This window comes from Dysidea avara, chromosome 2 (assembly GCF_963678975.1).
Source record: "Dysidea avara chromosome 2, odDysAvar1.4, whole genome shotgun sequence".
NCBI lineage: Eukaryota > Metazoa > Porifera > Demospongiae > Dictyoceratida > Dysideidae > Dysidea > Dysidea avara.
Window position 1 is genome coordinate 41953452 of NC_089273.1, and position 24498 is coordinate 41977949.

Consider the following 24498-nt stretch of genomic DNA (forward strand, 5'->3'; position numbering starts at 1 on the left):
AACTCTCTAATATAACCTCCATGGCATATTATAACATGTTCTTTGATGATTGTAATAGTACGCTTCAATTAGAATGATGTTAAACCATTATGTAAAACCTTAGTAAGCAATTAATAGAGCTAATAAAAACGCATTACACATGATCTACACAGTATACATTGTTTCTATATCAGTTGGATTCCTAACACGAGGTAGCCATGAGGTGGCAGCGGCGGTTTAAGAACACATGGAATAAGTCAAGCATTAACAGTACTACATGTGTGACTAACCTTCAAATTGTTTTAATAATTTCCTTGCTGAAATTGTAACTCAAACACGCTGCGCTATCAATAACAAAGAGGCGTGAACGAAACAATAGAATTGAGTAACACGGAAACCAGTAAACTTTCGCTACAGGTGATCAAAGTGATTTGTTGGACGATGTGTCAGCTCAATTGGTTACGATGATTACTGGACCTACGAAAACAGGTTAATTATCCATTTGTAAACTTTGTGTGATAATGTATTGAAACATTAAACTGCAATATCTTCCGAATCGCTTAGCGTATCGCTCTGAAATTTTGCTACAGTAAAGTACCACGTAATAGGAGACGTTTAGTGCAAAAAAGTGATTTTTTTAAATGTGCATACATCAACGGTTTTGTAAAATTGGGTCACAAGTGCTTAGCACATATACCCTGTTGATAATGGTGACAACTGCATATGATAAAGCACCTTACCTTTATTTGTGAAGTGGCTCCTTAATTTTCATATCTGCATCATGATTTTAGTTGATTACTCTTATTTAAGCTAGGTGTACTCCCATAGCTGGTTGTGAGTACACAACTTGTCTTTTGGAAGTTGCTTTGGTTTTATATAAACCCTTAGCACTACCTTAACAAGCAATCATTTACATTAATGTATACATATGTATTTAAACTGATATCAAAGCCAGTGTATATACTATTACAAAATTTTAACTCATAGAGTAAATTATTGTAGCAGCAAAATATGTATATCATGCACAGTAGTAGTTTGTCATCTTCCTTTTGTTCGCAGTCCATTCAGCAGCAGTTGGATGAGAAACTGAACAATGACAAAGTTCAATTGGATGAGCAGCGTAAAAAGTTGGAAAGGCGTAACTTACGTGACGAAACAAGACAAGAGCTAGAAAAGTATGCGAGATCAGTAGATGAAGCTTTAGGTAATTTAGAGAACAAAGTTACTGAGCAGCTGGAAAGGTTTGAGAATGCCAAACAAGAGTTGGTCAGTTTCTTGGAGGCAACACAACAGTTTGAAGAGTGGTTAAACGAGAGAGATGCTGAAGTAGCAACCTGCTGGCCTGTTGGTGCTAACCTGCCTCTACTGATAGAGAAGGGAGATTTTATCAATGAGGTTAGTGCTATTTTGTCTGCAAGATAACTTCGCTGTTCACAAACCCACAACTTAAAAAAATTATGAACATGCAGCTTTTAGTAGTACAAAATAAAACACCTAAAATTGTGCCGTAAATAAGAAGACCATAAATGGGAAAGTCCTGTGAAACTTTGATAGTGTATTTTAATTGTTTTCACACTAGGTCAAAAATTCTATTGATGATAAACTTGTGGAGCCTAAACAACTGACCGAGACAGAGGAAACCATTCAGCCTTTATTTGATCCTGATTCACTTCCAGCAATATCTAGTTTACCTGTTCAGCTAAGTGAGCGATATGACAACTTGGTGGAGGACTGTGATGAAAAGACTGAAGCAATTGAAGATGCCAAGAAGTGAGTTTCACATAGTACAGAGTTGTTTTATTAAAGTAGTTGTTACAATAGTATGTATTCCCTTTACAGCTATTCAATACTTTTCTGTATTGATTTTACACTAATTTCAAAGATATGGACAGTTTGGTGTAAAGAAGCATTTTTGTCAATCGGTGTTTTCGAGTTACATAATATTAGGATTTGTTTCCATTAGATCTATTTCCATTAGTTTAATCATTTCTTCTTTTTTTTCATTTCTTTCTTTTTCCCATTCATTTCCACACTGCTTTCTAGCTCACCTTGTACAGTAGTATACTGTTGCAACCAACAGTAATTTTTGGTGAAAAGTTTTAGTGATTATAAAATGGTTGCATTTTATGGTGGCTTTTAAGCTGTTGAAAGAGAGTGATTGACATGAGCATTGTGTGATTTAGAAAAACGGGTTTGCCTTTTAAGAGAGATAGTGGCTTTTCCACACTGGTAGTTAATAAGTTGTAAAACAAGCACATTGTTCTGAAGACGCTATTGAAAGTAATCCGTCATTTTAGTGAGCAAGCTAAGAGCCTACATGGTTGTGTTTTGTGTGGTCAAAGTTTACTGAATTGTTTTATCTTATGTAGTGCTCTTCAGCAGTTCATGGCCACTTATGAGGAGTTTGAGAAATGGTTGAATGCTACACTAGACGATGCCACCACCAGGGCAGAGACGAAACACTGTGTTGGAGTAACTGAGAAAAAACTAGAGGAGCATAAAGTGATTATGTATATTAGTAGTGTAGTGTGTGCATATACGTACGTATGTGTGTATACTGTCGGATAAGTCTAGTGTGTGACTTTATCTTCCCACACACCATCACTAGTAATAAGATAAATCTTCCTGATGGTTACTAGGAGGATTGTCCACACGTAGGTAGTCCAGTATTCTACTGGGTAGGCATAACCATTTACATGGCAGTCAAATGGTTTTGCTTTTTGTGTGTTTAGACTGTTCTTGTCTAGTGTAGTACGAAATGTTAGTTACCATATCTGCATGTAGTTTTTTTACTTGTGTGCTTGTTAATTCTCTTCCAGGAATATGTAGCGGAAACAATTGAAGTTAAAGTTGAAGAGTTCAACACATTGAAAGAGAACTCTGCTCCACTTCTACAAAAGTATCCACCATCTGATTGGCTAGAAGGAAAGATGAAAGAGATCACTGACAAATGGGATGCTCTATGGAAATGTTGTGGTGACCATCAGAGCCATCTTGGTAAGATATTAAATAAAAATATTTGTATCCATGATCCACCGTGCATTGTGTTGTGAACAACAGAATATTAACCCTTAAAGGCACGTAAAGCTTTTGGGAAATGCATGTTTGCACAATGTAAGCATACATTGTGATAATTTTTTGGTAGGATAGCTTTACTTAAAACTATATACACACTGATCAAAAGTCTATTCCCAGTTTTGAAATGTACATCATTCCACTTCACTACTTAAGGCATGATGCCAAAGCTTGCCGTGCACTTGTCAGTAAATAAACACACAAACCCTTTACAGACCTTCTATAAGATGATCCATAACTTGATGTGTGGTTGCTCCTGTTAAGCTTTGTTCAATTCGCCATTAAATTTTGGATCGGGCTATATGTGACTCGTGCGATTAACCCACAATCGAAGTTGTGAGAAATTTGAATCACAGAGTCACTGTTGTTCATTGCTTCATAACAAGTAAGCCTGAGTTGTTACAGTGTTTATTTACACTTCACTAAGTAGCTCCACAGTAAGCAGTACACTTCAAAGTTATAGCACTTTGCTTACGGCCATGCTTATTTGCACCTTTATGGGTTAAAGACTCAAGTCAGAAAATTCACCTTTTTTGTTATTAGTTTAAATGAAGAACATTAAGACTTAAAAGTAAGTCATTTCTGCTCTGAATTACAGCCACGTACTCAGTATCATTTTGTATTGTATTAACATTATTCTAAGTGTAAAGTGCTGTATGGTTACTGGATTACGTTCATGTATAGATCACAGTTTCCTTGCCTCAGAGTAATTATATTTAAAGATACTAGTAACATAAGATTTTATTCAATGTTATCATTGTTTGTAGTAAAGTAAAGCCTTACTGTATTGACTGGGGTGCAGGCTTGGGACCGAAATATAGATTCAGTAGCTAGTAAGTTGTGGGTATATTTTAGCTATATTTGAGGCCTCCCTAACATGATTGCTATAATGAGGTGGTCTTATTATTACAGTAGCCACTAATGGACCACTATGTTGGGTTTAACGGTACCAATCATATCTAACCATACTTTATGTGTGTGTACAATGTGACTGTACTCAAGTGCTATTATGATGATTATTATTATTGTTATTTCCTCTCGCAGAAAAGTTGCTGGATCAATGGGTGACATATGAGCGTACAGTGTCAGGACTGCTAGACTGGGTAATGACTGAAGCGGAGACGTTTGCTAAGGAGGTAACGACAAGAGGTGATAAAGGAGTTGAGGATCATATCCATTCTTGTGAGGTACGTATATATGTCTGTAATCAATGTAATGTTATCAAGTCAACAACTTCTGTAGTTGTTATTGACCCAAAAGTCTTTTTTATTAATTATTAAAACTTTCTTTTATTTATGCATACAGCTTAATTCTCTATCTCATAGGAATTGTATGCTAGTTTGGAGGACAAGAAAGCTACAATGGATGAGATAACTGTTCTGGCACAAGATCTAGCTGAACATGATGTACCTAAGGAAAATGGGACAGATGATATATCATCTCGTAAAAATGATGTTGTACAACACTGGGACTCCCTGATCAATCTGCTGGGTTAGTGTAGTATATACGTATGTGCAAGCTTTCCTTCTTTGTAACATCACTCTCAACACGGGCACCATCCTGCTTTGTCTTGATACGTAGCTTGCAATTGTCCCCAATGTTACGATTGTCTTCTCGTATTCCTACTTAGTGATAGGCACTAACAACTTGAGCAACTTTCAAACCAGCAAGTTTCTTGTCCAGTAACCAGGACCCTGTAGGTTTGACGACTTCAGGTAAGTGCATCATTAAACAAACAAAGAAGCTATAGTGAAGTCAAAATTATGCTCAACACGCAAGTTATTTACCATAAAGTTATTGTGACAGTTAGATGGTTAAACGTAAGTAAAAGATTTCAGAGTTTTCTCTGATTGCAGTATTTTGCATGGCAAAAGTGCATATATCGTATAGGGGGAAACTTTCGATGGGCTAAACTTTCACAGATTTCACGGTTTTGTCAAAAACCGTGAAAGTTTCCCCGCGAATGCTGCTGCTTCCAGCTGTGATGTCCGAATTGATTGGCATGTCACGTATGTTAAGTTGCTTAACAATGTGGAAAGTCCTGCAACAGCCCAGCTTCTTTCGTGAGTGACGCCCACGTATTTGGATTGTGCATCACTGCCTGTTGTTAATCATACGTGGAGCCACACCCATTTATCAAGCCATGTTGCAGCAATCTGAAGGCATGTACAAGCCACGTGCTTTACTGTGTGTACGCCCAATGTAGAGCCACGCCCACTTTAATCGACCATCAGGTGCCAGTGTATGTTAGCATCATAATCGTCATGAGCCACGCCCACTTATCAACAAATTAATGGGCATTGTTTATGTGCACGGCTAAGCAGTTTGAGTGGGTGCCGCCATACTTTCATCCGCTGCAAAACGTTAACCATGAATAAATTTGTTTGCTCCCTACTGCAAAACTTCACCCATTGAAACTTACCCCCTATACAGTATATGAAACAATCGACATGTTACTTGGGAATTATAAGCACAGAGAATAGTAAAGCAGCTTAAATCCATTATGTATATATTGCATGTCTTTCATTTTAGTAATGATAAAGTACATTTCAGGTTCAGTTGATATGTACATATCTGCGTATTTCTCTGGAATTTTTTGTCACTAAAGCAATTTGTTTACTGTACATACTGAAAACAGTGAACTGGTTATAATAACATCATTACAATACAATAAGCAATAGCAAGTTAGTTTTTGTTCATACATACGTAGATGTGTTTTGCTTACTGCTGTTCAGTACCCAGCTTATTCTTCCAAAGTTCTCTCACCTTTTTGCTGAACAGAAATATCCCTGTGATAACGAACTACTGCACGACCAAAGACAGTAGCGAAGCAAGCACCGTGATTACTATGTAGCCAGCAATTGTTCCAACAAACCAAATCACTTGGGATATTCCTACAGTAGCTCCAATGGTAATGGCAATCTTAGTAAGACGCCGGCGTCTTTGTGCATTTGGGACCTCACCAAGCTTGCTGAACCTGTAGAAGTAGTACAAGTACACAGCAAACAGACCTATTTGTACGGCCTTGTTAGGCATAGTAAAGGCAGTGATAGCCAATACAAGACTGTGTCCGTCTGGGTCGGGGAACTCACAGTGGCCAATTGAAGACAGTAAATTTTCACCATTACCAGTTGTGTGATCATAGATTATTGCAGTGGTGTTAAAAATTACCACTGACCCTATTAAATAAGCCAGGTAGTACCATAGGATGTTCTTTGGCATTCCGGACTTGAAGTTATCACTCCGATACATTAGTTGGGCAACAAACGCTAGCATACAAGTTGCTGTAGCTTCCCGGACCACGAAGGCTTGCATGTTTGACCGTGTTATGATGTGACAGACAAGAAGAGAGTTCAGTACAGCAGTACCACCAGCGTTATGTTACCCATATTGGCTAGAGCCACAGAAGCGCTTAGGATCATAACAAGCTTTCCGATTGTGTTACGCAACTCTTTGAAGATTAGATGTACGACCAGAACATACTAACTGCTTACTGTTATTATTCATCCAAACACAATTAACGCAATATGACTTGGTTGGATCTCAACTGGCACACAGGATAGTGCAGTGTCATCTCTAGCAATCACCTGAGAAGTTTGCATTCTTCTTGGAGTGGCTACCAGTAGGCTATCAGTGGTGTAGCAGTATCTCTCCATTGTCCACCCTCATGATGGTACAGTTATTGACAAGGCATTATTTTAGTGTAGTGACTTGTTGATGATCAGCCATACCACTAGCACTACCTGTTGACTGTTGATCGGAACAATCAAGCGTTGATGACTAACTAACAGGGAACACCACGAGAAGAAAGAAGAGCACTCCATGAGCTGCCATCTTTGTGTCCATATACCGACAAATGGAAAATTGTTGTGAGATGAGATGACGTAACCAAAAAAGTTCAAATAAAGTGTGGAAATTTACACAGACACATGACAAACAGTTGTGACATATGATGACATAAACACAAAGAGTTGAAACAAAGTATGGAAATTTGCACCTTACAATGGTATTTGGTGAATCAACTATGTGCTGCATCATAAAGTTGTATTTAGTATTTCATAATTATTTGCAATGATGTGCAATGTACATGAAATACTGGTATCTAGCAGCTTTGTACAGGCCTTCGTCTAGGAAATGACTCAAGGGGGGGACTAAACAAGGTCTTATGAGAGTGAAGGGGGTGATAGTGTAAAGATCTGTGTGCATAAAAACTGGGCATCTAAGGAGGTCTGGAGGAATGCCCCCAGTGTATGCATTTTACTGTACAGATTTACATGCGTATAACAGTGTTCCAGTCAATGGTATGGTACTGCTATAACACAATGTCGTCTCGTGAGAGTGCGAGCAATGAAAAAAACTAGCTAATTAAGTGGCATGTTACCTTTTTCACTCACAAGTATTCATCCCAAACGAAACGAGATGAATGCTCGCAAGTAAAACAGGTGCCACGCCCTTTGATTAGCAAGTTCTTTAATCGCTTGCACTCTCACAAGACGACATTGTGTTTGAGCGGTATTGTATATTATTGCCATGAAATTATTCTGCCTCGAGTAAATGTTGGCTCACCAGTGACACTAGTGCTAGTTGCAATGGGTATGCACTTTTGACTGAAGAGTTGTGCTCCATGAGTTTAAAATTCCTCGCCACAATCCTAGTAGTCTTGTGTTTCCTGTGATCAACATGGTGTGCTTTTGTACAGTGGAGTCAATTTTTGAGGCATGTTATGATAAAGGAATCACCACCATTACCTAATACTGGTACATTTCTATAACACAAGTAATTTAGTGAATGTGTTAGATCAGATGGCCCCATCCATCAGAGTGACAAAGTGTATAACTTCTTCTTTGGTGGGCAGTAACAACTTTACATGAGGATGGAATCATCATGAAATATAAAGTTTTGTCCTTTCCATGCGGTGAACAAATGAGAATCTTGTTGGCTTTCAGTACAAAACATCATACTAACGTACCCCTTTGTACATGTATACTTAGCATTAGCTACACCAAAAGACAAGCAAAGATTACTGCCTTGCAGAAAAGCTGTAGATGCTTTATAGAACCTGTCAATGTTTAATACAGTTTAATACAATGATGTGTGCAGTCATATCAGCAGAGAAGTGGTATTCAACTTTGTCATTAGGTGTGTATTTAAATAAAGTGGCACTCAACTCTAGAATGGGGCTCCGGTCGTTGTATGTACTTATTTGTGTCAAATGGAGTTAGTAGACATTTTATTCCATTGGAAACCACTGTAGCATCCTCTTACATGTTGTACTGCAAAGTGTTCGTACTTGCACTATCCTATTTAAGAGTTGGTAGTACTGAAAATTAATTCAATACACAGTATAAACGTGTTTGTGTTAAATACATAATTTTCAGTTACGCCGAATTGACGTACAAAGTTGGCATGCATAAAATCATACACAAGTATCTGCCAACAATATATTTGTATTTGTTACAAGTGTTCAGCAAGTTATGCATCTAAATGATAACACATTAATTTGCATATACATTTTGCCATGCTATGTGTTATAAGTGTCAGAGCAGTCAGCAGTAGATTATCGTCATAGCACGATTCATCCACTTGTTCCAACGCCGATATGTTAGTTCAGCTGAAACTGTGTTAGTGGTCTGTGTTGGTGAGCGATATTCCACAACAAAACTATGGTCCCCAGCATTTAAAGACCCTTGCCACAATCCAAAGTTGCCAGCAAATATTGTTTTGCCTACTAGAGATACGGTATGTTTCTGCACAGCACTGTCGATTTTGAGACGCATTACAATGTAGTTTCCACCCCAGCCAGAAAACTGATACACTACAATGACATGACTGTTTTTAGTCAGTGTTAGGGAATATGACAAGTCAGTAGCAGCCCATTTGTCAGTATTTCCAAGTGTGAAACTTGTTTTTGGATGGACAGTGACAGCTTTGCATGAAGATGGCATCATCATGGCATACATGTTCTTATTGTTTTTGTAATTTTCTACACAGTCAGCAAATGAAAATCTTGTAGAGGATCGATAAAGCAGATTGTAATAATGTATTCCAGTGTACATGTGTTTAGCATGTACTCCATGCAAAGACAAGAAGGAATTTCGGCCTTGTAAAAATGAAGTTGATGGTTCAAAAAATCCATCAGAATTTAGAGCAGTAACTACGAAGTTCTCTGATGCCATATCTACAGACAACTGGTATGCTGTTAACACTACTCTGTCACTTGGTATTGTTATAACAGTTTCTAAATCTTTGATTGGACCAAAGTTGTTGTAAGTATTTGTGGCTGGTGGAGTTGGTAGACATTTTATGCCGCTAGAAACAACCTTAGCATCCTCTGCCCAAATCACTTGTAGTACTGCAGTCTGCCAGTCCCATCCACCTTCTATATTAAATGCTGATGCTGATCTATAGTGTACCTCGAAGGTGTAATATCCTGGATTAAGGAGACCCATGTAAAATCCTGTAGCGGTTTTGTAGTGATGATTCCCCACATGTACTACTGACCCAGCATTAGCATAGTTGATGAGCAACTTGCTGTAGAATGCAGTGTTAGAACTTCCTAATGTTACCTGGTAGTGAACAAAGGCTGTGTATGGCTTAGTAAGGTGTATAGTAGTAGTGAGTGTACTGATTGGCTGGTAGGTGTTAGTAGCTGGAAGACGCAGTCCATCACTCTCAGTCTTCTTACTAAATATTCCTGGGACTATGTTCACCACTGAAGAACCACTGCAAACACACTGATAACTGAGTATCACCAATAGAAAAACAACAGCCCTCATTTTTCTTTCAATATTCTGTCAATATTCTTTCTGCTGAATCAGTGCTATTGCGTAATACTTGTTATCGTCAGAAACATTTCTTTTGTTCACATTTGGGTGTGGCACATTATTGTGGAAGATGTAGTTGACACTAGGAATACTTGTGGTCCTTTAAAAAGGACATGTTTGTGTACTTTAGACTCTTGTGGTCATATCAATTTACACTGATGGTATTGAAGTAGTTTGTGCCTACAGTACAGTCCAGTCTCTGCTATGAACTGATAACTATACTACATCGTGTGATACTGTACTCCACAATGCGTGTACATTACGTCACAGGAATGTGTTCATATTGTGTGACACATACACTTACATACTGCACTGTGACTCTTCCACTCTACAAATATTAGTAACCATGCTGAAAAAATTGTATGTTTTAGTAGCTTAAACGTGCTGTACTGTAGATAGAGATATTCAGGTGTATGTATAGCATGCGTGAACTCTTTTACCCTATGATAGCAGACTACCGTTTGTAGTATGATGACCATCTTCTTGCTGCACGTTCCTGGGCCAATAATCACAGTATCTATGCCTTAACATACTTATGTAGCTAACTACCAGTGTGACTTGAAGATCATTCATGTTTAGTATGTAGCTGTGTAGCTACATGTTCTGGTGCCAAGAGCACCTTTCTGTGTTCTGATTATAAAAAAACCACTAAACACTACTTAATGACTGTGAAGGCTTTACAAATAGAGTAGTTTCCTTCTTAAGTCTTGTGAATGACATTTGCAAAACATGACATGTGTCACTAATTTGTGTATGCGTTATGCAATGTAGAAATTCAGCAAAGTTTTGTGTGCACAGATATCAGGAAGCTTGTAAGCATCATACCGGTCAGCAGTAGATTATCGTCATGGCACGATTCTCCCACTTGATCCAACGCCGAAATGTTTTTTCAACTGAAACTGTGCTGGTGATTCTGGCAGGTGTGCGATAATCTACAAAAAAGCTATGATCTCTGGTTTTTACTTCTCTTTATTCATGGTTAATTCTGTCAAGTTCTATGGCTGACTAGCTACGGGACCACTAAACAAACAATATGAAAACTTGATCATGTGATGCATATGTTGGAGATGTTTATTCATGTGGTATCCATTTTAGAGAAAGTGTCAGCATTTCAATGCACAAATTACACACTATACCAGTACACCCACATTTAAAAATAAGAGATTTTGAAGTACAGAAATGCTCAATTGCACTATACATTATACCTGTATTTCATTATAGAAATAATTCAAATGATAAAACAGTGTTTAGCAAAACAGCTAACAACATATCTAAGTTCAAATACTAAAGTTTAGCTACAGTACATGTGTATCTATGTGTAAATGTTTAGTGAACTAGTAGTGTCTACGCTATGCATCATGCAGATCAGCAAGTTTTTATGCATGTATCAGCATCATACCAGTTAGCAGTAAATTATTGTCATGGCACGATTCATCCACTTTTCCCAACGCCGATATGTTGGTTCAGCTGAGACTGAGTTAGTGGTCGATGCTGGTGAACGATAATCCACAACAAAGGTATGGTCTCCGGCCTTAAAAGCTCCTTGCCACAAGCCAAAATTTCCAGCATATGTTGTGTCTCCAACCAGGGACACTGTGTGTTTTTGGACAGTGTTGCCAATTCTGAGACGCATCACAATATGGGAACCTCCTCCAGACCCAGAAAATTGATACATTACAATGACATGACTGTTCTTGGTCAGTTTAAGGGTATGTGACAGATCAGTAGATGCCCATCTGTTGCTATCACCAAGTGTGAAACTTGTTCTAGGGTGGACTGTGACAACTCCACATGAGGATGGCATCATCATGGCATACAGGTTCCTGTTATTCTTATAGTTTTCTTCACAGTCAGCAAATGAAAATTTGTTATATGCTCGGTATAGAACATTATAGTAGTGTATTCCGGTGTGCGTGTATTTAGCATGAGCACCATACAATGACAAGAAAGCATTATTCCCTTGTATAAAGGATGTAGATGGTTCAAAAAACCCATCAGAGTTTAGAGCGGATACCATATGACTTGGTGATGTCATATCAGCTGAGAGGTGGTATACAGATAACACTACTCTATCACTTGGTATGTGTAAAACTGCTTGTAGATCTCTAATGGGGCCAAAATTGTTGTAGATGTTTGTAGCAGGTGGAGTTGGTAGACATTTTATACCACTAGAAACAACCTTAGCATCCTCAGCCCAAATCACTTGTAGTACTGCAGTCTGCCAGTCCCATTCAGCCAGCATGTCAATACTTACTGCTGATCTATAGTGTACCTCTAAGGTGTAATATCCTGGATTAAGGAGACCCATGTAAAATCCTGTAGCGGTTTTGTAGTGATGATTCCCCACATGTACTACTGACCCAGCATTAGCATAGTTGATGAGCAACTTGCTGTAGAATGCAGTGTTAGTACTTCCTAATGTTACCTGGTAGTGAACAAATGCTGTGTATGGCTTAGTAAGGTGTATAGTAGTAGTGAGAGTACTGATAGGTTGGTAGGTGTTAGTAGCTGGAAGACGCAGTCCATTACACTCAGTCTTCTTACTAAATATTCCTGGGACCACATTAATCACTGGAGTAGCACTGCAGATGTACTGGCAGCCAGCCATTGCCAACAAGAAAAACAATATTCTCATCTTTTTTCTATAGTCAACTGGTTCATTCAAAATAGCAGCCTTACAAGTGTGCAGCAGTGTTTGTGTACAGCTGTATTTATACTAGTCAGCCAATAGCTTGTGGTCTGTGGAACATTTCTTTCCTTCATGTTTTGGGGAAATGCTTTTATTTCACAGGAATGTTAACAGAGAAACCCATATGGTTTGATTTGAGGAAACATTGTATAGATGAGGAAACCCATATGGTTTGATTTGAGGAAACATTGTATAGATGAGGTGTGTATTGTTGTTGATTACTACACACGATCACACACATGTGTTCACTGTACCCTCGGTGGCTCTATAATTTGGTATGGATAAAGCAGCTGTTGTGGTTGTTGGTAAAGCTTGAGGATTTCCCAATTTGGTATAGATCATACCCTCATAGACAACATCAAAAGGATCCATGAACAGACGAGCTAGTTATATTTTCTCTTAATCACTACCACTCTGTGCACAGATACACATGTACATATGTGGGTTGTGGACCCACCCACTTTTTTCTGTGTGTTTTTAGTATTAGTTCAGACACATATCCTTATTTGGAAGATAAAGTACAGTTTGTGGTTAAATGCAGAGAAAGTTTTTCTTTTGTGTTAAGAATTTTTGTGGTATTCATCAAGGAAATGTTTTGTGGTTTTTTTGTAAGGAAATGTTTATACAGCTCAATGTCTCGTAGTTAGATTTAATAAATTAAACTGACGCTACAAATTTCTAAAGCTTTATACTGATTAGACTGCATGGGTGTCACATTTGAGTATAATTTTGCGTTTGAGGTATATTCACATTATGTACTGGAATATGCAACAACAAAATTTGATAGTCTTAATGTGTATGTACATAATATACTATTTTGGGTTTGTTTTGTTGTTTTTTTCAGCTGAGACACTGTTGAGGTTAGAGTCAACATTCGCTGAACTGCGACATGTTCTGCAAGTGCTTGAGGAAGAAAGTGATTTGATTGGTGGATTGGAGACTCGGGCAGCACTTCCACCGACTTGCTATGGCAACACTGAAGTGCTGAGTCAGCAAATGGACCACTTTCAGGTTAATGCTTTAATAGAGAAAAAAAATATTTGTGTTTAAAAGAGACCCCGTATAAGAAATTTGAGATTTTATATAATAAAAATCTTTGTTGAATGTCAATTCGTTTGCAAAAGGAAATGTAGTTAACTGAGCTAAACACAAATGTTCATTCTGTATGTGTTGAGCAACATTTTTTAAAAATTTTAAGCATGTTTGAATAGAACAGGGTTCGGCAATAGACAAGCAGTTTAACCCATTTTATAAAAGAAGGAATTTTAAGAACTTCTGTTGTCCTGTTTGAGGCATACTGTGTAGCTCCCGTGTTGTGTACGTACAAAGATTGTTGAAATTCAGTAACAGCCAGCAAACAGTTTAGCTTTTATTTGTATGTCTTTAGTATTGTAGGATTGTAGGTCTCTAGTATCAATTGTGTATTGATAAAATTGATTGGTTAAATTTATTTTAGACTATACTTGAGGAGACTGAGTCTCACAATGAGAAAGTCAGCTACCTTCATGGCTACCTTGAGTTTGTGGAAGAACATAGCCGTAAGGATGACCGAGAGCCTCGACAGGATGATATAAATGATGTAGTATCCCGTCATGCTAAACTGACAGAGCAGTGTACGAAGGTGGTGACTTTAGGCAGACAAGCACTGCCCATTTGGCAGGAATATAATGATACAACAGTGAGTCTCTCTGACTGGATGACTGAATGTGATCAGAAATTGTGTTCACCTGAATATCAATCTGGTAATGCTATAACGACAAAACAAAGCTTGGAAAACTCTAAAGTCAGTACTTGTGTTATAAGTACATATGCATTGTGTATTGAAGTTGTGGGATGATTTTGCAATGTTTAAAAGATGTCTCTAAGAATATCGCATTACACTGCAAGTTAACTTTTAATCTTGTTGCTAGACCAGTTTTTTTCACAATGTTTATAATTCTTTTCATTATTCCTGAAAGCTTTTTAAAATAACAGACATATAATTACACCTATGTAGGCACATACGGACTGACATATGTATATCACAAACAATGTTTTGTATTAATGTATGTAATGTACTTGATGTGATTACATAGTGTGCAAACAAAGGGTTGATCAACTACATATTGCTATAGTAATATTTGGTGTATACGTTTGTCACAGGTCCTGTTGGCTGATGTGGTTACACAACAGACACAAATGGATAACACTACAGGCCAGTCTAGTGCCCTAACCCCATTCTGTCTAACTGAGGATGACCAGCAATATCTTGCTAATAACACTACACAACATGTTGAGGACTATCAAGCATTGCTGGAGAACTGTCGAGTATGTGTTGGTGTGTATGCATACATGTTTGTGTGTTGTGTGTGTGTGTGTGTGTGTGTGTGTGTGTGTGTGTGTGTGTGTGTGTGCGTGTGTAGTGTGCGCGCGTGTGTAGTGTGCGCGCGTGTGTAGTGTGTGTGTGTGTTTAATAAATGATGGGATATTTTCTTTGTTCAAGTCCCTGTATAGCAAATTTCACCAATTTGAAAATCAGCCAATACATGTTAGCTACCACCTGCTTAATATGGCCTGTGAACTTCAACCTGAAGACCTGTGGATTAAAACAGTATTCACAAGAAATTCATGACTCAGGAAATAATTTAGGGGAAGAAAATAGATACAGCAAACCGGGACCACTCACTTAAAAGTGGAGATTCCTATGTGCTGTTCTAACTGGTACATACTCTATGTATGTAAAAACATTTTGTTACACAAAAGGAATTTAAAAGGCACTTACTGTGAGTTTTGCCCTCCTGCTAAGTGTTTCATCATATCTAGTCTTTCATGTATTAATGGTGCTTCAAGATGTTGTCTCTGCAGTTATCCTGCCCTGTTAAGTATAGCTCTGTATTAATTTCACTGTTTGTATTCACTTCAGGCAAGAGTTCTCCTGTTGGAACAAAGGGAGCTGACTTGGCAAAATTTTCCTGTTTCTGAAGCGACGGCAGTCCAAGAGATACTAGACAGTGTTGACAAAACTGTTGATGTTGAATTTGATGAAGTCACTTTGGCAGCAGATATGTACACCTTCCTGGAGCAATTAGAGGTGAATTACAAGAACACAAAAGCATGCTAGTACACACTACAGTATACACGCACACACCACGCTACAGTATACACGCACACACACACACACACACACACACACACACACACACACACACACACGCACACACACACACACGCACGCACACACGCACGCACACACACACACACACGCACACACACACCTCTCATAGTAAAGAGCAGAAGAAGCTAAATAAAGATGCTTGTGTAGCCATAAAGTTATTTGTGTAAAAGTGCTATGTACAACTGTATAAAGTGTATGCGTTGAGCTGGATCCTCAAAAACATTTAATAACTCATGGATCTAATTACACACGATCTTGAAATTCGGCTCATTTATAGCAGTTCTTGCCCCACTAAAATATTTTCGTTCAAACAAATGATGCAATATTTACAAAATTTTCACCATACATTTCCTATGGGGAAGCCATAAAATGCAGTATCCATTAAGACCCTTTCCCGAACTTGTAGTGGAGCCTAACCACACATGTCTGTTGTTGACATCTTTACTATTCATCTGGTTGGCTAAAATGTCAGTTTTCTTGAGAAAAAAAAATCCACTTTCCATTTTTAGCTGTTTTTCTGGATCCAGCTCAACTTGTACATACTGTAGTACACAGAAATCTCATCTTTGCTTGCATGTATTTGTAGTGTTCTACCATTAATATTATATTTGTGTATGTACATATTTGCCTTCATAATTGTGTATACGTGTATGTTGTCTGTGTGTTATGCCTCATTTACTTGCTAATTCCTTGCAGGAGTTAGAAGCAAAGCAAGCGGGTAATGAGGAGGCAGTCGCTGCCATTGACACATCAATGGACGATGCTGGACTACAACAAGCTTCGCAAGAAAATCCTGACATAAATAAAGAGAAAGACAGACTGCTTGGTGGGTTTGCTAACAGCAAAGCTCGACTAGCTGAAAAACTTGCTAAAGTCAAGGCACAAGTCAAGGCGGTATCTCAATTAGAGGCTGCTATTAATAATTTGGAGGAATGTATTCACCACCATAGAGCAATTGTGTTAGGAGACTTACCAGTTGGTCCCATATTAGAAGTGAAGCAAGAGAAAATGAAGAAGGCAGGAGTAAGTTGTTTGTTCAACATAAGTTCATTAAACATGTAGGTTATAAAGTCTGAATAAATTTATGGGGAGAAGGGTAAGACCAAGAGTTTAAATTTTTACTCTTGATTTACTCTTGGTAAGACAGATAAACAAGGGAGTCGTAAAGCAGTGCCTTTAAATTTTGAGGAAGTATGTAAATATCTTGGCTCTGCACAGATTATGAGGAATCACATTATATAACTAGATATTAGTATTTGTGTTTGCCATTGAAAATGTTATCAAGTTTTTATGTTACTGGACTGGACTAAGTCATAAATGATATCGTGATACACTGTAACAAGAACAATGTGTTATAGTTGCTGTTACCTTGGTAAGTATGATGCAACATCTTGTACCAAAAAAACATCATGGGTACAGCTAAGGCATACAATACTAGGTATTGACAACCAGCTACTATGAAATAAATCAGCATTCTTGTAATTAGAAAACAAAGTGGACAGGCAAGTCAGTTGATATGGACTAGTTATGAGTTATACAAGAGACATATTGCAATAGTAGTAGTTATCGCCCATCCCTAAATTAATGGACTTTTCTCTTTGAAAGTCTTCTAATGCAATCTGTTTTGCTCTAACTCTTGTGCTGTTTGTAATGTATGCAGCCATTATTAATTTTTACATTGTACATGGATTCAAATTTATACATATCACCTCCTTTTACAGGTACATTCCCAAGCAGAGTTGACATCAGCTGTACAAAACTTAAATGCTGCATTGGCACAATTTGATGATGCCATTCAGATTGGTGTTCCGCCAGACTTAAATCAGAGGGCAGAAAATTTAAAAGAAGCTTGTCCAGAAATATTAGAAGCTGGGGAACAGTGGCCTGCCAGGATTGACACTGCTGTTGCAAACTGGATAGATATTAAGGAGAAGATGGGCCAGTTGAATGGTTGGTTGTCTACAGCAGAAAGTGAATTTAACAGCATCCAAAGTATTCCCAAATTCCTTACCGACTTCCCAGCTCTGGAAGACAGATTTCAAGTATGTATAGTTTGTAACGCAACAAGGAGTTCAACAGCATTAATATACCAATGATGGGTCTCTGTTGGTTTGCTATATTTATTTGTAGCATTAGCTACGCAGTACGCAGTACATCATCATCCATCAATCTGGTAGCTGTAGGACTGTTTAAGTTCTTTCAGTAGCTTCTAAAGTTTTTAACAAAATGCAATGTTTGCCTATACTGTAATTTCCTCCACATTTTTTTTTCATGTTTTTCATCAACCCTGATAACTTAACACTTTGTGCATACAGTAACTGCCACCTATAAGTGTTACAAAGGCACACACTTGCATGTGTACGTCTTATATACATATGATTTTATCACTCGTTCACTGTGTATACATGTACACAGCTACATGCTGATAGTTTGCAAGATGAGAAAGAAGAGTATGATGGACTGATGGCTGCTGTTATGCTTCATGTAGAGGGCACAGAGGAAATTGTGGTGGCACAAAGAAGAAAAGTTGAGAAATTATCTCAACGATGGGATGCTCTCAACAGTGGACTGGGAGAGCTGGAGATTGCCATGGTACCATGGAAACAGCTACTGGACGCTCGAGAAAACTTGGAACAATTTTTGGCACCTTTGGAACAGTTGTACGAGGTGGAATTTGAAAAAGTTAAGCAGTCGCCACCTGGAAGTGATTTTAGTCCTTTTATTGTGCACTTCAAGGTAAACTATGACCATAAAATGTTTCCAGCAGTGTGTCTTTTTATTTGTTAAGTGCTGCTAATTTATGTATGCTTAGAGAATTGGCTTAATTATGGGTGTCCATTCAATCCTATGTCTTGTGTGCATATATACATACATATATACATGCACGTACACACACACACACACGCACGCACACACACGCATGCACACACATACCTACGTACGTACATACGTGTAGTAGTTGTAACACGGGCATGAAAGCTTTGCCTGATATGTATGCCCAACTGCCCAAAAGTGGAGGGCATACATATCAGGCAAAGCCCAAATTCCCTGTGTTACAGCTAATATGTAGCACTTCCCATCCGTATCAGGCTGATAGTCCACACGATCACCCAAACTTATGTGACTGCAACCACAGGATATATTATAAGCATACCTATAAATTTCATTATGGGCCAGCAGCTAGTACATTCTGGTTACGTTTGGTTATGACGAATGGACAAATCCTGGAGATATGACAGAGAATTTCGGTTATACGAGTTTAATCTTTTAATCAGTGCTATTGAATAATTTATGGCATAATTATATTGTTTACTAAAGGCCTAGATAGGTAAGCTTGTTTGTAGAGTGGTTACTCCATGCTGAGTGGTAACTTTGTGATGGGAGCGTGGTCCGTATTTGGAAACATGTGGAAACGATTGGTGAATAAACTATAGCACTAGTTCTCACCTTATCCCGACGTTTTTCAACTACTAGTTCTCACCTTATCCCGACGTTTTTCAACTCGTAACGAAATGCTCCGTCTAAGTTTCACAGCAGAATCCACTAACTAATCACATAAGTATTAATCAATCTGAATTTGGGTTCAACAATTTATATAATCACTACCCATGCAGATGTAACCCAGGCAGCTCCTTTGATTTGAGGTGTGAAGGTGTTACATACACACACACACACACACACACACACACACACACACACACACACACACACACACACACACACACACAAACACACACACACACAAACACACACACATACATACATACATACAAACATGCAAACAAACACACACACATACGTACATGCATGTGTACACATATGCGTACGTACGTTTAGGCATATATCATTACTGTAGGATTGTCTACGTAAGATGGACAGCAGTGAAAGCTTGTTATTAGACTTGCAGCAGAAAATGGCGGTTAGTCTCACTGAGGAGGTGTACAAAAAGCATGTTCCTGCTCGTAAACTGCACCAAATCTGTGAGCAGCTTATTGAACGATGGGATCAACTTAAGCAAGACTTCAATACAATACTACATCAAGTGCAAGATCAGGTACATAAATAATTTTGTGGCTGTCTATGTTAATTAGGTTACTGTGTTTCTCTTTGGTATGGTTGTACATACTTTTAGCTATGTGCAGCAATCTGAATTTGTATTATATATAATTCCCCAACAGTCAATACATCTTACTGGTACACTTAATTAACAACTATTGTGAAAAGTAGAAGATGTTTGTAATGCAAAAGGGTTTGTTGTTACACTCAAACACAGCTTAGTAGAATTGGAGGATATATACAATGATGGTATGCTAGCAAATAATTACATCAGTTGGGCTCATGTGCTTAGAGACAAATGTAGTCACAAATATGTAACATGTCAAGTGTTTGTGTATATGCATACTTATTTATATCAATGAAAGCACCTGTTCTAATGTATATCACAGGTTGATGAATGGGTTAAGAATGCTATAGAAAGTATTGACTCCCGTAAAGTTCTGGAAGAAGAGTAAGTTGTAACCAAATATTTTATAGTGTTTGTTCTGTTTAATTCCTTCACCTAACATATGCACATGGCAATGTTTGCAATAATGCAGGAATTTTGTTGTATTATGTATGTATGTTTTATTGCTTAGGATGGCACGAGTTAGAGAAGAGCTACAAGCTCAAAAAGAATATAGTGCACAACTGGAAAACAGGTTAGTGTATACTTCCCAGCTTCGTTACCTATATCATAAATCCGGACTGAAACTTCTAGTAATACAAAACAAGGTGGTATTTGGAATTTAGCCAAATGGATGGTTGTCTGTGTGCCCTATCACATGTGTACATAGAGTATTGTGCTCATGTTATATTCTTAATTTTTTAGTGGTTCTTAAAGGTCATGATTCGTAACTCACTGTACACTAAGTGGCAATCTTCACGTATTTGTCTACATGTTACCAGACAGTAGTCCCTCACTTGTACAACCCTCTTAATTGTTGACCTCATTCATGCACACTTAAACATTGTACACATGGTTATATGGGGTATAGGCTTTACAATAGCTGCACTCTCACGTATCAATGTTACAATCACATCATCTATGTGACTGTCTTAGTCAGAACCCACATGGTTCACACCAGTCACCAGAACTAACTTTGTTAAAACTCCACAAGTAACTACAGCTGCACTTATGCACAGCTATAACTTCACCAGTCTGTTTTCTCAGCTTGGTTTGTACCACCCTGTGGAGACATGTGAGGAAATGTTAGTGTTCTTTGCTTGAGGACATCTAGTACTAGCCCAATGCGGTGGGAACATTCAGATGGTCTCTGAATTTTTACAGATTTTGAACAGTTCATCTGGCTGTGTGCAATCTGGAAGGATTGTAATTGGTGTCTATGCCTTTGTGAGCTGCAACCAAGCAAATGCTTTAGAAGTTGTGATTTTTACAAACTGTATTACATGTAAACTATGCAGGTATTCCATTTACTAGTGCTTGTAAGGCCACTTCAACTATGTAATTGTTTTACTGACAAAATTATAGGGAATTGCATAGGAACAGATGCCTAAAAGTTAGTGACGGACAGCAATCAACTTAAAAAGCAAGTTAATAGCTAAATCAAGTTGTGCTTTGCTTTTTGAAAACATTTTTGCTGAAATAGAACGCACATTTAGAATCATTTATAACAGCAAATAGAAATACGTATTTTGTGACACAAAGTTTCATCCAGTTAGACCCATGTACTAAAACAATCAATTCAGTTGAAGTGGCCTTATAGTATTACGTAAGTACAACCGTAACTATATGCTGTTATACTTGTTGTAGGTACACTGTGCTACCCACTGATCCAGTAATGTCCGATGATTATTGCTGTCCGCTACTCATAATAATACTATGTATTACGTGGTTTTTATTTTTGCTCTGTTTCTTCACACTACTGGAGTATCAACATGAGAATCGAAATTTTTACTGTTACTCGCATGATTTTGTGGAGTTTCTATCATGTTTGATGAAGATGATATTCAATGGAGGCTTACTGCCATTGTAATACCATTAAACTTTGTCGTTAATTCACTCTGATGTTTACCTACATACATGCTAGGCTACTGATGTAGCTGTTAATTTTTAAAGGATTAGCTAATATATTTGTAGTTTCCTAAATAGTACAAGTTTTTCAGTTGTTTATTTGTACTAAATCAACAGGTATTGTTGTAGTTTTGTAACTGCTGCTGCTTTTTTAAAAATATAGAACTTTTTTATTATCGCATTATTTTATTGTATTATTCGTTTCTTTTTTTTCAAAACACATATTATTTTGCAACATATCTACATAGTAATAATTCTATAAAATTGTCTCAACATATGCATACCTATTGGTTTTGCACATTAAGCATATTATATAAACAGAAATAGTAGATTATTCTGCACAAGTATGCATGCATAAATGTATGTCCACCAGTGTGCTTTACAGGGTTGACAAGTGAGGGATTACTGATGGTACACAATATATTTGAGAGTAAAAGTTATTAAGTTCTAACCACATCAGATTCTGTGTAATAATCATAGTTGCAATGTGACATCATTAGTGTAAATTTATACTTAAGCTTGTATGTGTTTCATCCAGTCCTTTTAAGCACTATTTGATAGCAACCTTGATTTTTTCATAATATGTTAACATCCATGTCCCTGAAAACGCTTTGAACCATTCTAAGCTGTTTCCCATCCACCATAATTATGCGTCTTTTTAACAAATTGATTATTTGTATATCTTTTATTATTTCCATTATTTTGTAATATGTCAGTATGCCTTTTTTTACAAGCTTTCATGACTTGTATAACATTTTATTGTACCCAGTTTGAAAAGCTGCCACCTCTTTAAATGGACTGCCCACCAATGTGCAAAATATAATTGGATGGTGGATGGGAAATAGAGTAATTTATTTGGTTTGGCCTTGTCCGAAAAATCATTTCACAAAGTGGATAAAATTGCAAAGGTTCATTGTATTTATGACAGTTAAGTTGCTCCTATTTAAAGTGGGTGCATGCAATTGTGAAGTTCTTTAGCTGCAAAAATTGGTGTAATTTACATAATGTTTCAAGATTAATTAATTTACAACTAATGGGGATCATCCATAATGTTCAACACATGCAGAGAGTACTTGTTGCTCATCTCCTACCCAGTATAAAAAATATTGATGTTGTACTGTAGGATGTGTATGAATAATCATTGGTTTTCCAGTGTGTCTACCTGTTTCATCCTCTGATTTATTGGAACGTAGACATTGACAGAATACTGAAAACACTGTGTATCGAAAATAACAATGCATTTGAAAATATGTATTTATTTATAATTTATCAGAAATAGCTAGCTAGCTACAATTATATCTTAGAAGTGATCAAAAGTTTAAGTGCACGTTTTCTACTTTATCAGTTAGCTGTAGGCCTCAGGTACAGGGCCACTAAAGTGATGCCACGAGCTAGTCTTGGAGCCTAAGAGCTTGAGAAAATAGCCCGAGTGAAATTATATATAGCAAATATCTAGAAGAGCTGATAAAAGCCAACTAGTCAAGGCTCAATCTGCAGCCACTGTATTAAGGCCAAAGCCTGCCAATCAACGTGCATGGTTCCAGCTACAAAAGAGGAAGAGGTATATATATGGCTAGACATGATTCTACCAAAGCTAGATGAGCCAATATCTAAACTGAACAAATTAAATTCTATTGTACGTGATCAATGCAACTACTGTTAGCTTCCTCCAATTAACCTCATGTTTACAGTGCAGCACAGTAAAGAGGAACTGTTTCAAAAAAAAATTTTTTTTTAACTTACAATCAAGTGCTCCTTTTCAAAAACTTAACCATTTTTAAAAATTTTTCAATATCATTCAAACTCCACTATAAGCATAAACAATCTAACCAAACACTATAGTGTTAAATGAATTGTTTCATTTTGACAGTGCTGATGGTCTTACATTTATAAAATTGTACAGGTGAATTTACCCCCTTCTCTCCTAGTCTACTCTCCATACTCTTGTAAAATCCTGAAAATAATGGATGATCCCTAAGCAAATGTAATTAATAACACTGAGCATGACCGAATGAGTTATATTTGATACTGTACTATATTTAAAAGTACACATAGCAGCTATAATAATTGTTATTCTGTGTAATAATGCACTCTTGCTGCATTGTATACATCAGGTTTTCAGCCTTGCCGGACTCGCCAGTGATATCAGAGAGTGGAGTACCACTTTGGCTACTCCTCATCATCTTCATACTCCTTACGATATTGTTCATCCTCTATGGACTTAACGAACACTGTAATTGTGGAGGTGGTAACTTGCTGCCAATGTCAAACTACGACCAAGATGTACATATCCCCATGAAATTGTAATTCATTTATATAATTTTGTAGATTTTGTATAATATAGGCAGTTCTCAGCCATGCAATCATTTCATTGTATTTATAGAAACAGTTTATTGTAGTTTATGATCATCTTTTGTACATTCATATCTGTACATAACTTTATCACTGATCATGTGCAGCTTCTTTATATTGATATTAAAAAATTTTCCGTCCAACTATATTATCTTGTGTAATCTTAATTTTTTTCAAGGAGCTAAGGTTTCAGTTAACAGTAGAATTGTACACCCGGGGTCCTGAACCAGTGTTGAGTGTAGTACATGGACTATGGCTATTGTTTACAGGCATGTAGCACATATAATGGGACAATAAGCAAGATAATAAGATTATCACAAAACATACACCTGTACTGTAATTGTGGCAGATTTCA

General features: G+C 37.3%; 1 protein-coding gene across 7 annotated transcripts in view; it reads left to right on the forward strand.

Moving 5' to 3' along the window:
• Positions 1–24281, forward strand: part of LOC136247368 (uncharacterized) — a 260912-nt gene extending 236631 nt beyond the window's left edge. For 5 of the 7 annotated variants that reach the window (XM_066039016.1, XM_066039014.1, XM_066039017.1 and 2 more), the window contains 17 exons: positions 1039–1374; positions 1559–1749; positions 2349–2481; positions 2799–2976; positions 4099–4241; positions 4380–4545; positions 13412–13578; positions 14024–14350; positions 14710–14874; positions 15470–15637; positions 16418–16744; positions 17443–17763; positions 18137–18457; positions 19578–19775; positions 20167–20228; positions 20356–20418; positions 21531–22109. In XM_066039016.1, the coding sequence (XP_065895088.1) occupies positions 1039–1374; positions 1559–1749; positions 2349–2481; positions 2799–2976; positions 4099–4241; positions 4380–4545; positions 13412–13578; positions 14024–14350; positions 14710–14874; positions 15470–15637; positions 16418–16744; positions 17443–17763; positions 18137–18457; positions 19578–19775; positions 20167–20228; positions 20356–20418; positions 21531–21753 (3489 nt within the window). In that variant the 3' untranslated portion in view covers positions 21754–22109. Of the gene's footprint in view, positions 1–1038; positions 1375–1558; positions 1750–2348; positions 2482–2798; positions 2977–4098; positions 4242–4379; positions 4546–13411; positions 13579–14023; positions 14351–14709; positions 14875–15469; positions 15638–16417; positions 16745–17442; positions 17764–18136; positions 18458–19577; positions 19776–20166; positions 20229–20355; positions 20419–21530; positions 22111–23905 lie in introns of those variants that run through there. The other 2 variants (XM_066039012.1, XM_066039011.1) reach the window with 2 other exon arrangements.
• The last annotated feature ends 217 nt before the right edge of the window (positions 24282–24498 follow it).